Raw genomic sequence first — 18,037 nt, 5'->3', positions numbered from 1 at the left:
CATATGCACGCGAAAAACATCTAACATCTTTACAAGATCACTCTGCTTCATTTTGAGTGATTGTGGTTTTATAATCATTGCCCAGAAAGGGAGGAGGAGAGTTTTTTCGGCGCCTCCCAGAAGATGTCTGTGCCGCCGCTGCCACAGCCACCAGCATGCTTCTCTCCAGAGGTTCCACTACTGGGTCCACAGAGTGGCAAGGCAGTCACGCCGCTGGATTTAGGACGCTTCCAGAGCAAAGTGTTTCGTTCGGTGCTAGATGAGATGAAGTCTCATGAGGACATTGGCACGCCCAAGCAAAGCCAGGAGGGCGGCCGCAGGAAGCCCCTTGGCAACGAGCGCTCGCTGCAGCTGGATACGCCCTCACGCTTCCTCAGCAAGGATCAGCTCTTCAGGCCCTCCTTCAATGTCAAGGTGGGGTCCAAGTTGCAACCTTGAATCAGTATGATTAAACGCAAGGACCACATTAGATTACATAATTCCTAGCTCAAATGAAAATAAACTCTCTCTCTCTCGCTCTCTCTCTCGCTCTCTCTCGCTCTCTCTATACACATATATATATATATATATATATATATATATATATATATATATATATATATATATATATATATATATATATATATATATATATCAGGGACGTGGGGTCAGAGGAGGCATCATTTTGAACCAAAATCGCTGAATTTTTATCATTTTAAAACCGAAGACGATTCGCTCGGAGGAGCCAATGTCCTGTCTCGCCTCCTCTGAGGATTGCGTAATCACACGGTTGCCTATGTTGACAGGCTATGCAGTTAGACTGAACTGGTCTCTGTCTTTATGTCGCTGTTTAAGTGTTCAAACACTGTGGCTATATTAATTAATTTCCGTAGTTAAGCTGGTGTATATAATATTTTGTGGGTTTTTTTTGTCATCTGTCTGTAACGTCGTGTGTCTTTAGATGAACAAAACAGCTTTGAAAAGAGATCTTCAAGAGTTCAAGAGTTTTTTTTTATTCGCCATGTTTGAGCGTGCCAAACAAGGAATTTGACTTCGGTAAATCACAGCCTCTGTTCAACATTTAGGTGACTAACAACAACACTCAGGACACGGAGGCTACGAAGAAAGGTTCTCCAGCCTTATGGCAGGGGGTGCTAGTGATCCCGGGATGCTTCATGCGCCTACCTGTAGAATAAGAGATCTCCAGTTCAAATTTACAGTAAACAACTGATGGAAATCAGTTTATAAAGCCACAGTGTTTGAACACTTAAACAGCGACATAGAGACAGACAGCAATTCAGTCTAACTGCATAGCCTGCCAGTGATCCCGGGATGCTTCAAGCGCCTACCTGTAAAATAAGAGATCTCCAGTTCAAATTTACAGTGAACAACTGATGGAAATTAGTTTATATAGCCACAGTGTTTGAACACTTTAACAGCGACATAGAGACAGACAGCAGTTCAGTCTAACTGCATAGCCTGTCAAAATTCACCGATTTTGGTTCAAAATGATACAAAACCATTGAAATTAAAAGGAAAATGTCATTATAATAAAAAAAAAAAAAAATGTTTTTTCCCCTTTTCATGATGGCAGGGGAGGCATGGCTCCTCTGTCCGCACGTCCCTGATATATACATACTGTATTTTTCGCACCATAAGGCGCACTGGATTATAAGGTGCACCCTGATTGAATTTTTTATTTTAGAAATTATTTCACATATAGGGCGCACCGAATTAAAAGGCGCATAAAATAGAAGCTATAATGCAAATAAATGAGGTTGACCAGGGTTGCGGTATGCATCCACTAGCCAATAACCAATGAGCCCTCTGTAAACAATCGCGTTTCTCAAACTATCTCCTATCAAATGATCGGAACTGACTAAAGTTCGATCTAACACAGGGGTGGGCAATTGATTTTTACAAGGGGCCACATGAAAGACCTGAGTTGTGTCAGAGGGCCACACCTGCGATAACTTAAACCTGCTCAATTTTCTTCCATTGTAAAATGCACAAAATTATTTATTTTAAATAGTTGGTACAGGTAATTAGAAGAATACAATTATTCTGTTTATATTTATATTAAGCTATGTGAAATTGTGGTGTAAAGGTCAAATAAAAAAACAATTATTAATCAGTACAATTTATTCTTAACTTCTTTAACTTTCCTCAAATGACAAAGCCGCTCCATCTCTGGGTGTGAAGTTTGATAAAAAGTCCTTGTTGGGTTTGCAGTTTTGCTAGTAATGCATCAGCCTCTGATGCGCGCTGTTTATCAGACAGATGTATTTTTTCTCATGTTTGGTCGTGTAGTGGCGACTCAAATTATATTCTTTAAACACAGCGACCTGTGTACCACAAATCAGGCACATGGCTTTACCTTTCATTTCTGTACAGAAATACTTGGCAGTCCATGTCTTGTTGAAAACACGGCGCTCCTTGTCAACTTTTCTTTTCTGAGGGTCAGCACACGTTTCTCGGGCAGCATTACTTCGCACTGTTCACCTTCACGCACAGCTCACATACACGTACACTACACGGAAGTGCGACACCTTTCAAAATAAAAGCGAAACAGTTGTATTGTACGCACGACACTAATTTTTTGCCTCATGCGGGCCGGACAGGGACGCACAAAGGGCCCGCGGGCCGTAATTTGCCCAGGTTTGATCTAACATGTTGGTACTGCTTATCGTATTTTTCGGACTAAAAGTCGCTCCGGAATATAGGTCGCATTAGCCATAAAATGCACAATAACGTGAAAAAAAAACATATTAGTCGCACTGGAGTATAAGTCGCATTTTGGGGGAAATTTGTTCGACAAAATCCAACACCAATAACAGACATAAACGAACAACAACAGGCATGTCAAACTCAGTTTGGCTCTGGGGCCGGATCCAGACTTTCTGTTCTCAGGTGGGCCGGATCAGTAAAAGAATGTCAACTCCAAATATTTTGCTTTGTTTTTCAGTACTATGCTTTATCATTCAGCCTACATTTGTAGCCTACCCTACATATTATAATCACGGATGACAAGGAATCTTTTCTATGCACAACACATTTTTTCACAAACAATGAAAAAAAAAATGATTTCATGGTTCACTGGTTTATTTTAACAATGAAGTGAATGCAGTTTTACACCTGAACCAACTCACCACACTTAACAAACTCAAGTGGGAGCTATGAAAAAAATATTCTCGCCTTAATTGTCGTACTGCTTTGAAATAAATAAAAAAAGAAATACAAAATAAAAGTTATAGCAGTGCATGCTTATACTACATCCGATCAAACTACTAGGCTGGGCCTACTGAAGCTGAGAATATACTGCACAATATTAACTGTCTTTAGTATGAAACCAGATTAATCTTATTTTTAATGATCTGTATTAATGAGTGCAAACAAATTTCGTGTCATCACACTTTTTTTCTCTTTCACTGCACTCCTGCAGTCTACTTGCTGCTGCTGGCTCCTGAAACTTGGGATCTTTTTGCCTTCACAAGTGTATCAATATTGGGTGTCAAATCCTGAGTAGCAGCACATTTAACAATATCATTCAAGTGTTTATTTGTTAACTTTGAGCGCTGCTTTGTTTTATTATTGTTCATTACGGAGAAAACCTGTTCACAAAGATAAGTAGTCCCAAACATGGATAGAACGTTTGCAGCAATGGTTGTTAATTTGGGGTAACCTGGCACGAGATATTGATAAAACGTATCCAATCCCACGGACCCAAATTTATCCTTCATAGCGGAATCGCACTGCAAGTCAATAAGCTCGAGTTGAATGTCAGCTGGCATATCAGAAGGCTTCACTGTAAATGGCGAGCGAAAAAAGCCAAATTTGTTCTCAAGTTCACTGAATACCTGAAACCTCTGCTCAAACTCTCGCAGAAAATCTGTTATGTTGTCTTTATATTTTTTCAAATCATTATCGGGACGGTCCGGTGCCTCCGGACGAACAGCTGTGAAACAAGAGAAATGCGCAGAGTAACTTCTGTGAATAAATAATGCTCAGTCCATTTTTCCTTGAAAACTCTGCACTCCGTGTCCACTTTTCTTTTTTTTGACAGTGCCATTTTGGGAAGGGTTTGTTGACCGATAACTTGTGGTGAATTGTGAAGCTAGATTGACAGTTTGGTTTTAGTACTAACTCGTGTCAATGCCGCTGGACGTGAGCTCTTTTACACATTTACTGCCCTCCTGTGGCCGGAGGGAGCACTTGGTTTGTATTTATTTAAAAAAATCATAACTTTTGATAGAAATAAGATAGAGACTCGCTTCTTTTTTTGACATACTCAGAAATTTATGCCGGGCCGGATTAAATGATCCAATGGGCCGGATCCGGCCCGCGGGCCGTATGTTTGACATGCCTGGGCTAAACGATAGGTATGCTAACGTGACAAACGAAGAGCTGAGAATGGGCCTGACGTAACATTATTTATTCAAATAACTATTGCATAAATAACACATTTATAAAACCATCTGTGTCACTCCAATTCATTAAATCCATCGATTGTTCTTTATGTCAACATAAATGCGCGCCGCTGACGGCGGTTGCACTTCAAAATATTCCACAGGCCCATCATCATCATCATCAGCGGTCACTCGGGACGAGTATGACTGTCTTTTTCTCAGGGTCGTCTACTTGTGGGTCCGCAGGTGGGCGTAGAGGCCGATCCGGGATCCACATATTTTTGTGCAGTGTGGGCAGGGGAAAGTGGTGGTGGGTTGTGGTCGTGCTGGAGCCTGTTTTTGTCTTTCCTTACGGAGTTGTCGTTTGGTTTCTGCGACACGGCGGAGTTCCTTTTCGTGATGTGCTGCACCTTCTTGCACCGCTGCCCTCCAGCAGTTCCTGTTCAAGGCGATGCGCTCCCAGTCCTGAGATGTTATTTGGAATTTCTTGAGATTGGTCTTGAGGTTGTCCTTAAAACGTTTCTTTTGCCTGCCCGGGGCTCGCGGACCTCTCTCCAGCTGGGAGTATAACATCTGTTTGGGGAGGCGGGTGTCTGCCATGCGGATGAGATGCCCTGTCCATCGGTGTTGGTGCTGCATTATTAAAGTGGTGATGCTCGGTATCCTGGCTTCCTCCAGAACGCTGATGTTTGTGCGTCTGTACTCCCATTTGATCCTGAGTATTTTCCTCAAGGTTCTCTGGTGGTGTTGTTCAAGAGCTCTTAGGTGCCTGCTGTAGGTTGTCCATGATTCTGCCCCATAAAGTAAGGTGGGGAGAACCACAGCTTTGTAAACCAGGAGCTTGGTGTCAGCCTGGAGGTCTCTGTCTTCAAAGACTCTTTTCTGGAGTCTGGCATACGCTCCACTGGCACAGCTCAGGCGATGGTTGACCTCAGAGTCAATGTCCGCTTTGGAGGAGAGAAGGCAGCCGAGGTAGGGGAAATGGTGAACATATTCAAGTGCAGTGTTGTCCACATTTATGATGGGCGCAGTAGATGGCTGGTTGGGTGGGGGTTGATGTAACACCTGGGTCTTCTTGATGTTCACGGTCAGACCCAGGGCTCTGTATGCCTTAGCGAAGGAGTTCAGGATGCCCTGGAGGTCTTCTGCAGAGTGTGCTGCAATGGCATTATCGTCTGCATACTGGAGCTCCACAACCGTGGTGGTTCTGATCTTGGTTTTGTCTTTGAACCTGTTAAGTTTGAAGAGCCTGCCATCAGTTCTGTACCAAATTGGGATTCCGTGTGGTAGTTCTAAGTTGATGAGGTGGAGTATGGCGGCAATGAAGACAGAGAACAGGGTGGGTGCAATGATGCATCCCTGTTTGACCCCTGTCTCTACAGTGAAAGGCTCAGTCAAGGAGCTGTTGTTGAGCACTGTGGCTGTCATTCCGTCATGTAATAAACGCAGTATTCTGACGTATTTATCCGGGCAACCATACCTCAGAAGGATGCTCCGTAGGCCCTGGCGATCCACCGAGTCAAAGGCCTTTGTCAGGTCTATGAAAGCCATGAACAAATGCTGTTTATGCTCACGGCATTTCTCCTGGAGTTGGCGTGCTGTAAAAATCATGTCTGCAGTGCCTCTAGCTGGGCGAAAACCGCACTGCGATTCTAGGAGAACTTCCTCAGACAGTGGCAGTAGGCGGTTGGCAAGAACACGAGCAAGTACTTTGCCAACTGTTGAAAGGAGCGAGATGCCCCTATAGTTTCCACATTCCGCTTTGTCCCCTTTCTTGAAAATGGTCACTATCAGAGCATCCCTGTGCTCCGAGGGGAGTACTTCTTTTTCCCAGACCTTCAGAAAGAGGGAATGGAGGTGGCGCTGGAGCTCTAGTCCACCTTCCTTTAGGACCTCAGCTGGGATCGCATCTGGCCCAGAAGCCTTGTTGTTCTTCAGGCTCCTGATGGCATCTTGGACCTCTGCTAAAGTGGGAGGTTCATCCATGTCTTCCCTGATGGGACTCTGAGGGATGTGACTGAAGAAATCTGACTGAGTTGTGCTGTCACAGGCCCATATAACGATATATAAATTATATATCAAATAACTGTTATATAAGCAATAATGTTATCAAACCATCTGTGTCACTCCAAATAATTAAATACATCAATCGTTCTTTGTCAACATAAATGCGCGCCGCTGACGGCGCTTGCACTTCAAAATATTCCACAGGCCCATATAACGATATATAAATTAACTATTATATAAGCAATAATATTATCAAACCATCTGTGTCACTCCAGGTCATTAAATCCATCGATCAAATTCCTCGTCCTTTGTCAACAACGCCGCGCATGCGCCCTGACGTCAGCATCGTCATTATTCCACAGATCTAGTATATAACTACCGTAATTTCCGGACTATAAGTGTTAGGTTCAGAATCAGCAAAAGGATCAGCAGACAAAACCAGTGAGGCAGAATGTTGAATCTTTTCTCGCGAGGAGTGCATTCAGACTTACAGCAGTCCCGAAATACACTAAAGGTCTGTTTACACTCCTCTCTTTTTATTTAGGAATGCCCTACCTACAATGTGAGACTAGCCCCTGATAGGTGGGGGGGAAAGCGTGGGCTTTGTCTCATGAGAGAAGAAACGAGATTCTATGTGAAACTAGAAGTCGCAGACAGGATGCCATGAGAAACATGAAGAGTGCATAGACGAAATGCCATGTGCAGACATCAACAAAATGGTTTGAGCTATCAACAGCTTTCTTGGATTCCCAGAGATGTAGATGTCAGGAAGCTCCAGACAGCATAGTATGACTTGTTGTGGACTGGTGGACGTCTGCAAGGCGAAACAGCAAGCATTCTGTGCAATAACTTTATTAATAAGTACTCATTAGGGTACGCATGATAACATATATATACAATATATCTAACAATTCCCCCTTGTTTTATCATAAGTTCCCGGAGACCAACTCATCACCCATATGGCCGCTTCCAAAAAGATTTTCAGCCAAGGGATCACATTTCGCAAGAACTAACTTACACTCGGGAGGAAACTGAGTCTTAATCGGCAAAGCCAGGTTCAGGAAACAAACCGGACAGGTTTACCACAATAAAATCGCCGACCGGGTCGTCACTAGAGAAGGAACCCCCGTCGATCGAAAGGTCATCCCTTTGGAGCAACGGGAAAGTCTCAGCTGGTGGAGAGATAGCAGTCGTAATTAGCCTGTTAATTAGGGAGCGGAGACAAGGGATGCAACAACATCCACACAAGGTCAAAATGGCAGAGAAAACGGCAATGGAGACCAGGGCAGAGGAAACCAGGGTGCGGTACTTTCCGAACACGTTCAACCAGTCGGTCCAAACCTCTGTGTTCACCCCACTGTGTTCCCTCATCTTCCCGTTCAAGGTCCGCAGGCCCTCAAGGGCCTGGGACAGGCTTCCGCCGGCTGCAGTATTATTCGGAATAAACGTGCCACATTGCTCACCGAACATGGCGCAGACACCGCCCTCTTTTGAGAGTAGCATGTCAAGGGCCATTCGATTCTGGAAAGCCATGAGGGAAGTAGCGGCCAGTTGGGAGTGGACCGCCTTGAAACCCGCCTCGGACCAGTTTCCAAGCCTCTGCACGTTGTAATGGACGTAGTTAATCCTGTCAACATTTTTGTTAATAGTACACCACCAACACAGGGCGGATTCAAAACCAGCTGCTATCGGATTCACCAGCGTATACTCATCCGGTACTCCTCTAGGAACACCAATGGCGTCTATGTAAATTGGATTAGCTGCGCCCCGCCATTCGGCGTTTCGCTTCGTTCTCGGCCAGTATTCGGGCACTACGGACTTAGCAAAAGATGTTAGATCATAAGAGGACATTGGTATCAAATAAACAGGAAACAATAGGCCTACCAAAGCGCAAATTCCAGAGCTGTTTAAAGGCAACCTATCATAAAGTTTGTTACTATTACACCAAAACCAAATATCACTACGAGCAATGGGCAAAAAAGGGGCAGTGACATTGGTCATGGACCCACACCATGGAAGAGGTAGGGCGCCGAGCTTCTCACCGGTACCAGGTAATCTAATACATGTAAAACTACCCTTAGCTACATCGGACGAAAAAAGGGGTTTATATTTTGTCATAGAGGCAACAGGGTAAACCTTATCCCATTTAAAACAATCATGAGTGGGTGAAATGAATGAGTTTAACATTAAAGCAACAGCACACTTAGGAACTATATTGGCAGGTATGATTTTCAAAAGAGGTCTTGGACCCATGCATGCAATGCAACTGGTGTTAGCCATCTTTGCGACTTGCTCAGCCATAAGAAGCCAGTTGTTGGTTTGACCGCTTATTCCTGTGGAGGCTACAAAATAGCTGTCTACATCAGTGCGGAGCATACTTGTGATTTTTGCTCCTGCTGACAGGGTGTAATTATTTGTAACGGGACGGTCTGCGATCGACATTGTTTTGTTAATGCTAATAGCAATAGGAAAGCGAGGATCGATTCCAGAGGACCAAGCCCACAGTTGAAAACCCCAACAGGAAGTGTTAAACAAGGTGGCATTTGGAGGACAAATTTGACCATCAGGGAGTGTAAAAGTCAAAAGGAGGCTTGTGCCCTGATTCTTCAAAGTTACACGTTTAGCAAAGAACACAGCCTCTTCACTGGAACCAGAGAGCGGGGTGACCATTTCGAAACCTTTCAAACTTTTCATAGGTACAATAATAGAAGAAGATGTATTAGGAGCCACAGTAAACATTAATGACTTATTGTAAGTCCAAGACAAAAGCCATGGTACGCAAGTTGGAACGCGGACGGTTTCTGGAATACAAACAACCTGATCAAAAGGGGATTGATTTAGTGTCGCGCTCATGTCTAGCATTTTTTTCCCCATGAGCCATATCGATTAGAATTAGCGTTGGTAGTTGCCTGAGAGAAGAATGTTCGAGGCTCATGGTACTCTATCCATACAAATAAAATAACCCCCGAAAAAAATATAATGGTAACACAAACCAGCAAAAGCAACCAAAAACACATGGTAGACTTTGCGCAGGCTACAGCCCGATTAAAGTACTCACCAAATGACTCTCTAATGCTCATGTTTTTGGATCTCCTCAGAGTCAACACCCTGAGCTTCGGGTTGGTGTCTTGGAAATTGGCTTCTGCTAGCTTTCATGTCAACTCTGGATCTTGGCACCAGGATCAGGCACTATTACCAGACTTTGCTCACCTTCCATACTTAGGTTGGGTCTGCGGAGATCACCTTTTTACAATAAGATAAATGCAGAAAACAAATAAATGCAGAAAAAACAATATTCTTTCCCTTCACATTTATGTAATTGGACGTAAACCATATGTATTGTCTTGTGAAAAAGCTTGTGAAAAAGCTGCAAAACCGTATGTCGTATAAATAGCTTCAACTTGTTTTACCATACCCCCCCGTCGAGACATGGGTGACCCCATGACTCGAAATAGCAGCCCATTTGAACAAGTTACGAGGCAAGACAGGCTTGCCCAAAGGTCACACAAAAAGACCATCAGTGTTTTTAGTTGCACCCCGCTTTTCCCAAGAGATCCGTACCTGGGAGGGGCTCTGAGACTGCATGTCAAGCAACACATCAGGGGAGATGTGTGACATCGAATCATGATCAGTGAGAGACGAGAGGACATGGAGCAGGTCTCCTGCAGCGGCCCTAGCGGATTTGTCAGCAAAAGCATTACCGAGAGAAACAGGATCAGAGCTTGCAGTGTGAGCAGCACATTTGCAAACCGCTACCTTTAAAGCCAGCTGGACAGCGTCCAAAAGTTGAGTTAGTATTATGGAATGGGTGACGGGCTTCCCTGCAGAAGTTATCATGCCACGGTTGCTCCACTGCTGAGCAAACGTGCACTGTAGCAAAAGCATACTGACTATCAGTCCAGATAGTGACGGATTTGTCTGCAAACAATTTGCAGGCCCCAGTCAAAGCAATGAGCTCAGCGGCCTGTGCAGACATATTGGATGGCAGTTAAGCAGCCTCCAAAACCACGTCGGCAGTAACAATGGCAAACCTAGTAAGGGTCACACCAGATTCATTTTTCTTAGAAGACCCATCAACAAAACCCACATGACCATCTGGCAGAGGCGTATCTTTCAAATCAGGCCGAGCCTTTGGAATTTGTTGGGCAGCATCGACACAATCATGGAATTCGCCGTCGTCAGGAAGGGAAATGAGAGTGGCAGGATTGAGTGTCTCGCACCTCTCAACGGTCAGGCGCGGCTGAGACAGCAACGTAGCCATGCAGGAAAGATGATGTGCAGGCGACAGAAAAGTCACTCACTCACTCACTCACTCACTCACTCACTCACTCACTCACTCACTCACTCACTCACTCACTCACTCACTCACTCACTCACTCACTCACTCACTCACTCACTCAGTCAATCACACAGGTGTTAACTAATTTGTAATTACATTGCAAGCAATTCAAACTCTAATGGAATATGTGGATGTCCATATCTGTTTCATCAAATTCCAATCCAACTTTACCTTTGTATAAGGCACAGGTGTCAAATCATGCTTCATATTCATGTGCCATCACTCGAATTGCAAATTATCTTCACTTTTAGTATATGTTAAATTTTAAATATTAGACCAGTTTTTACTTGTCTGATTTGAAAGCGAGGTACTCGTCAGCTTGTTCTGCAGCTCCCACAATATGAGGCGCTCACACATCTACTCGGGCATGACAGTCATACCGGCCCTCCAAAAGAAGCCATAATTACACTGCGGCCCGCGAACAAATGAGTTTGACACCCCTGGCACAAGGGATAGCCTTCTCATTGATCAATCGCGTATCTTAAATCACGCTTTCCCCCTTTGAAGCGACTATGTACTTCAAACCCAAACGGCGCCATTTCATAGGGAAAAAAATTGTTGAATTTATTCATTTTCCACATAATACTGGTCGCAAATTTGCATGTAGAGCATCTTTGAGTTGTTGATCATAGACATCAGTTGAACACTCTTGGTGGTCTGTGTCTAAAGTCTTCAAACAACTCATCTTCTTTTTGTTTAGTTCGGCCAATGTCTGTGTAATTTGCTCTACGTTGGAATTTTATCAATTTGTCAATTTGTATTTGTAATGGCACCCCGTTATATTCCAATGGGCGGCCCTGGAGATCAAAAGGACTCCAGGTGCCTTCAACGCTTGCCCAATGTTTGGTTAAGGATGCCATGAAAACCTGTTGTACTTCATCACCTCTCAAATTATAGGAAGCAATGAGTTGTTTAATTTGGGGTACAAAGACGGAAAGGATGGTTCGCTTTGCCGTGCCACAACATCTGTCTTTGTAATTTGATCATTTTTCTCATCTTCATTCATCACATTCTCAGCTGCGGTTCTTAAGCGAGCTCGCGCTGACACTGACATCTTCCTGTCTGTGCAACAGCAAGTTCTTTCTTATCTTTTCTTCGTCTTCCTTATCTTTCAATTTCCCTCACATCTGGGAAAATGAGAATGTAATTTTGCTTTTTAATTTTTAATTTTGAGTCTTGCAAAATTGCTATATCCTTACTGCACCAAGATAAACCGTTAAATATATCTTTAAAAATAAACAAACAAAAACAATCTATGCTCTTCAAAATGGGACCCAAATGTCAGATTACAAATCAAACCTCCTCCTTCACTCTCACATTTTTTGATAGAACAGTCTACTTAGCTAGACACCGTCATATCATACTAAATAATGGCCTGGAAATTAAATATAATGTTGTTGCTGTGGTCCCTCAAACATGTGACTAGAATTTGGACAATTACTAACCCCCATCAATCGACAAATTATCTCCTCACTAAAGTCCTAGCCTGTTAACCTATCTGCATCAAGAAGACATTTGCAATGCAGGGGATAAGAGAATAATAATAATATCATTGATTTCTAATCATTAACCTAATTTTATCCAGTTCTACAATGTATGTTTTCTCTCCCTCACATCTTTATGAGTGTTGGGCACTCTCCTCGTCGGACGAGTTTCTGCCCACAACCCTCATATTATTCTATAATTTCTAATTTCTACATTTAACAATGCAAATCTGATAAACCATTGTCTAGCACACCGTTTTCGTGCACCAATTTAACGCAATTCCAACCTTTATAACGAACTGATAAACAAAGACAAACATACACAGAAACAAACACACGGGCCCACAACATAGACATGACAATCTTCCCAGCTGATAACAAGGGTGGGGGGAGCAACTGAAGTGCGGAGAGCCTCGCCACCGCCACGTCACATAATGCAACCCCCTCTGTCCAAAATATGCATTTGTCAAGATATTTTATATTGTCGGTGCCGACCCCTTGCATTTCAATTCATGTCGGGGTAGCGGCTTTTGTTTGCTATTTGATTTTCCCATGGTTTATTTCTCTAAATTTCGGAGTTGGCAATTCGAATGGCACCTACAGTGTCCTAAAGCCAATTTAATTCACAGGACAGTGGTAAAATATTCAATAAGTGGTAAGTCTCCTTTCCTCTGCTTCCACACAAAGCCACTGTATACAATTCTGTGTGTTTTATATATAGGAGAGCTCAAATGAGATCACTCTCAGTCAAACCATACACACACACACACACACACACACACACAATGCTCACTCTTATCGTCTCACAGGCAAGCAGGGGAGTCCGCCCTCCCGTGGATCTTAACAAACTCTAAACTCTTTAACCTTCCTATTGTGTAAGAAAACTTATTTTTGCCTTTTTCTTAAAGTAGATGTAAAACCTATCTTTTCATGGATAAAGAAGCCAAACCAGCTAAACAAGAGTTAAGAAAAAACACCACAGATTGCAGCAGAAGCTAACACATTAGGAAGGTTAATTAGGAGGCCCCACGACACCTCAGTGGAATTTAACTGCTCCAAATTACCTGTACTTCTTTAGAAAACAGAGGAGTCCGCCCTCCCATGGAATTTAACTGACTTATAAGTCAGGGGACTCCATCATCCCAGCGGAATTTAACTGTTTCTAATTGCACTTGATAGGGTCTAGAATTGTCAAGGTTTTAAGTGACCTCTTGTCACTGCACTTTCATTACTTTTAACAGAATCAAGATTCATACTCACAGTCTGCTGGGCCTTCTCCTCGGATGATCTCGTCAACCACTCCGGTGTCCAACTGACTGATCGAGACAGCCCCGTGAAAAGGGTTTCTCTATCTATATGCCTTGGCCAAGGACTTGTCCTGCGTCGAAAAGTCGGCCGGAACCCCGAAATAGGTCTATTGAGATCCCGGACGAGCCCCCAAAAATCTGTTAGGTTCAGAATCAGCAAAAGGATCAGCAGACAAAACCAATGAGGCAGAATGTTGAGTCTTTTCTCGCGAGGAGTGCATTCAGACTTACAGCAGTCCCGAAATACACTAAAGGTCTGTTTACACTCCTCTCTTTTTATTTAGGAATGCCCTACCTACAATATGAGACTAGCCCCTGATAGGTGGGGGGGAAAGCGTGGGCTTTGTCTCATGAGAGAAGAAACGAGATTCTATGTGAAACTAGGAGTCGCAGACAGGATGCCATGAGAAACATGAAGTGCATAGACGAAATGCCATGTGCAGACATCAACAAAATAGTTTGAGCTATCAACAGCTTTCTTGGATTCCCAGAGATGTAGAAGGTCAGGAAGCTCCAGACAGCATCGTATGACTTGTTGTGGACTGGTGGACGTCTGCAAGGCGAAACAGCAAGCATTCTGTGCAATAACTTGTATTGCACATAATGCTTGAGTATTAATAAGTACTCATTAGGGAACACATGATAACATATATATACAATTTATCTAACAATTAGTCACGTTTTTTTTTCATAGTTTGGGTGGGGGGGCGACTTATACTCAGGAGCGACTTATATATGTTTTTTTTCACAAATATTTACTTGATCATTAAGACCTCATTTACTTACAAGTATAGTTGACCACTTCCCATGTTATTTTTAGTATAGTTGATCACTTCACATGCTTTTATATCTTTATCTTGAACATATTCAAAACATAAAAAATAGAGAAAACATCAAATAAGGCAATTAACACTTTAAAGCACCATATCCAAGTCCACTGTCTGCTGTATGTACACTTGCTCCATTTTTGCTCCTCTCGCGCGGCGGTTGTTTACCTAAAGGACAAACGTACCCACGTAAGGACTACCGGCATCATTAGCGGTGATCATTTCTAAGTGACACGGAGGACAAAGAGTTTGAAGGAATTAAGGATTTGGAATGACATAGAAGGTTTGAAAAACTATTATGGCTTTTACGCACACCCGGTCCTACTCTACTGAGTCGGGGGCCGGCGCTCGGCCGTATGGCTGTCCGCGAACGGTGCATGGGGCTCGGACATGGCCGTTACGCACACCCGGTCCTATGCCATGGAGCGCTCGTGTCTGGAAGTCCACGCCGCCACACGCTTGGAAGTTTTTGTTTAATAAAGAGCCGTTTACCAAACCTACGTCTATCCTTGTACTTTGTTAACGCTACAATATAGTTATATACTAGATCTGTGGAATAAAGACGAGGCTGACGTCAGGGCGCACGCGCGGCGATGTTGACAAAGGACGAGGAATTTGATCGATGGATTTAATGGATTTAAAGTGCACGGATGGTTTGATAAAATTATTGCTTATATTATAGTTATTTGAAATATAGTTTATCTATCGTTATATGAGCCTGTGGAATATTTTGAAGCGCAAGCGCCCTCAGCCACGCGCACCCATTGTTGACAAAGAACGATCGATGGATTTAATGAATTGGAGTGACACCGATGGTTTTATAAACATGTTATTCATGTAATCGTTGTCCTTAATCACTCTATATGTTACGTCAGGCCCATTCTCAGCTCTTCGTTTGTGTTTGTCACGTTAGCATACCTATCGTTTAGCCCAGGTATGGGCAAACCACGGCCCGCGGGCCACATCCGGCCCGGGGACCGTTTAATCCGGCCCGCCAACCCTAAATAAATTGTATTATTAAACATTTTTTTGGGGTCATTTGGCCTGCAATGACTGAGTTTCCCCAGTAGATGGGGAACCACTCGCCTGCGCATTTACTACCGGAAGCCGTGTCAGAAAGCTCGGTGCACACTCACAAGTGCGTGTACGTACTCAGTAGTACGGAAATGGCGCACTCGCGCTCTATTTGTATCAGTGCCGAATTTAGAGCGTGGGCTGTGACGACAGCATTCTTGTAATTTGCGCGCCGAGCTTTCGGATACAGTTTTAAGCTAAAGCCAACCACAAACCTTCCCCTGGAATCCTTCAATTAAAATGAGTCGCCCAAGGAAAAGCAAGGTGGACAGTGAGTGCCAAGTGTTTAAAAAGAGTGGCCAATTTGGCTCGACGTACGCGACGTGACGTTCAGCCACATGAACATCAACATCAACCCGTCACAGATCTAGGTAAACGGACCAACACCTCGGCTCTCTCCTAAGAATTGCCACAACAAATTTTACTCCAGACTATGACACACTAGCAAAAAAAGGGAGACCAACAACACTGTTCCCACTGAAAATGAAGGGGAGGCTTTCAAGTTTGTTGTAAAAAAATGCATTTTGAATATGATCTGTACAAATAGCAGGGATTGAAACTAGCGACAATTCTCATTTTCAAACAATGCAGGATGCTCAAGGACATTGATGCACCACCTGTTTGTGACTAATCTTAACCTGTAAAGTTCTTAAGGCTTACTTTAAGGAAGTGTTTCCCGTTTCCTCACCTCTGTTACCAGGTGTTTGTGAGTTAAAACTCTGCTCTGATTTTCAGATACCCCTCACCGTGTTGCCGTTTTGATTACTTTATTTGGATGTATGCTTTCACCAATTCTTCAAGATGATATATTTGGTCAGAATGTTTGCCGTTTGATGTGATCTCATAAGATAAACGTCTTTCATTAATCTGATTTTATGAGAATCACTGATCGTAGTTTTTTAGGGATGTTTTTTTTTTTTAATGCTGTTAATAAATGCATTTGTTTTCAAAAAACTTTTATCATGCTTTACTACCTACTAAAGGCCAAAACCTTTTATGCAATGACCTTTACAGGTCGTTTATATTACTTCACACAAAGACTACATCCATCTGCTCCTGGTTCGGCCCCCCGGTCAAAATTTAGAACCCAATTCGGCCCGGAAGTCAAAATGTTTGCCCACCCCTGGTTTAGCCTGTTGCTATCATATCGAACGATCGATTGATTTAATGAATTGGAGTGACACCGATGGTTTTATAAACGTTATTTATGTAATAGTTGTCCTAAATCACTCTATATGTTACGTCAGGCCCGTTCTCAGCTCCTCGTTTGTGTTTGTCACGTTAGCATACCTATCGTTTAGCCTGTTGCTATCGTATCGAACGATCGATGGATTTAATGAATTGGAGTGACACCGATGGTTTTATAAACATGTTATTCATGTAATAGTTGTCCTTAATCACTTTATATGTTACGTCAGGCCCGTTCTCAGTTCTTTGTTTGTGTTTGTCACGTTAGCATACCTATCGTTTAGCCTGTTGTTGCTATCGTTTAGCCTGTTGTTGCTTTGGTGTGGGATTTTGTCAAATAAATTGCCCCCAAAATGCGACTTATACTCCGGAGCGACTTATATATGGTTTTTTTTTTTTCACTTTTTGCGGCATGTTATGGCTGGTGCGACTTATACTCCGGAGCGACTTATAGTCCGGAAAATACGGTATATTGTAGCGTTAACAAAGTACAAGGAAAGACGTGGGTTTGGTAAACGGCTCTTTATTTAACAAAACAAACTTCCAGGCATGTGGCGGCGTGGACTTCCAGCCACGGAGGTGCAAGAGAGCTCCATAGAATAGGACCGGGTGTGCGTAAAAGCCATGTCCGTGCCCCATCCACCGTCCCCGGACAGCCACCGGGCCGAGCGCCGGTCCTCGACTTCCATCCACGGAGGTGAAAGAGAGCCCCGTAGAGTAGGACTGGGCATGCGTAAAAGCCATGTCCGAGCCCCATCCACCGTCCCCGGACAGCCACCCGGCTGAGCGCCGGCCCCCGACTTCCATCCACGGAGGTGAAAGAAACCTCCGTAGAGTAGGACCGGGCGTGCGTAAAAGCCATAATCGTTTTTCAAACTTTCTGTGCCACGCCAAATAATTAATTAATCCTTCAAACTCTTCGTCCTCCGTGTCACTTACAAACAAAGCCGCTAATGATGCCGGTAGTACGTGGGGCCCTTTGTCATCCCGTGATCGAATCTTTGTCCTTTATGTAAACAACCACGACGCTGACATCACTTGAAATTCAAATTACAATAATCCCTTGCTACATTGTGGTTCGTTTATCGCAGTTTAACTTTTTTTTTTTTTTGAATTTTGAAGATTTGTGAAAAAATTCACATATAAGTCGCTCCTCAGTTTGAGTCGCCCCCCCCCCCCCAAACTATGAAAAAAACGCAACTTATAGTCCGAAAAATACGGTACTTATGTTTCCCTTCCATATCGATCGGTAAATTTACTTGAAACATTAACGGAGCAGCCTGTTTTGAAATGAAATAGCCTCGTGTGTATAGCAGCTATCATAGCATTAGCCACCCACAAACTCCCATGAGCCTCAGCTCGCAGACTCCCATGAACCTCAGCAAAGTGTCGTGGCAGCCCCCTGTAAACAATCGCGTTTCTCAAA

General features: G+C 43.4%; 1 protein-coding gene across 9 annotated transcripts in view; it reads left to right on the top strand.

Moving 5' to 3' along the window:
- topbp1 (DNA topoisomerase II binding protein 1) overlaps positions 1-18,037 on the top strand; it is a 73,763-nt gene that overhangs the window by 39,445 nt on the left and 16,281 nt on the right. For all 9 annotated transcript variants that reach the window (XM_049721504.2, XM_049721509.1, XM_049721508.1 and 6 more), the window contains exon 14: positions 86-414. In XM_049721504.2, the coding sequence (XP_049577461.1) occupies positions 86-414 (329 nt within the window). The remainder of the gene's footprint in view (positions 1-85; positions 415-18,037) is intronic.

Source organism: Syngnathus scovelli, chromosome 5 (assembly GCF_024217435.2).
Source record: "Syngnathus scovelli strain Florida chromosome 5, RoL_Ssco_1.2, whole genome shotgun sequence".
In the NCBI taxonomy this organism is placed as follows: Eukaryota; Metazoa; Chordata; class Actinopteri; order Syngnathiformes; family Syngnathidae; genus Syngnathus; species Syngnathus scovelli.
This window is presented reverse-complemented; position numbering and strand designations above follow the sequence as displayed.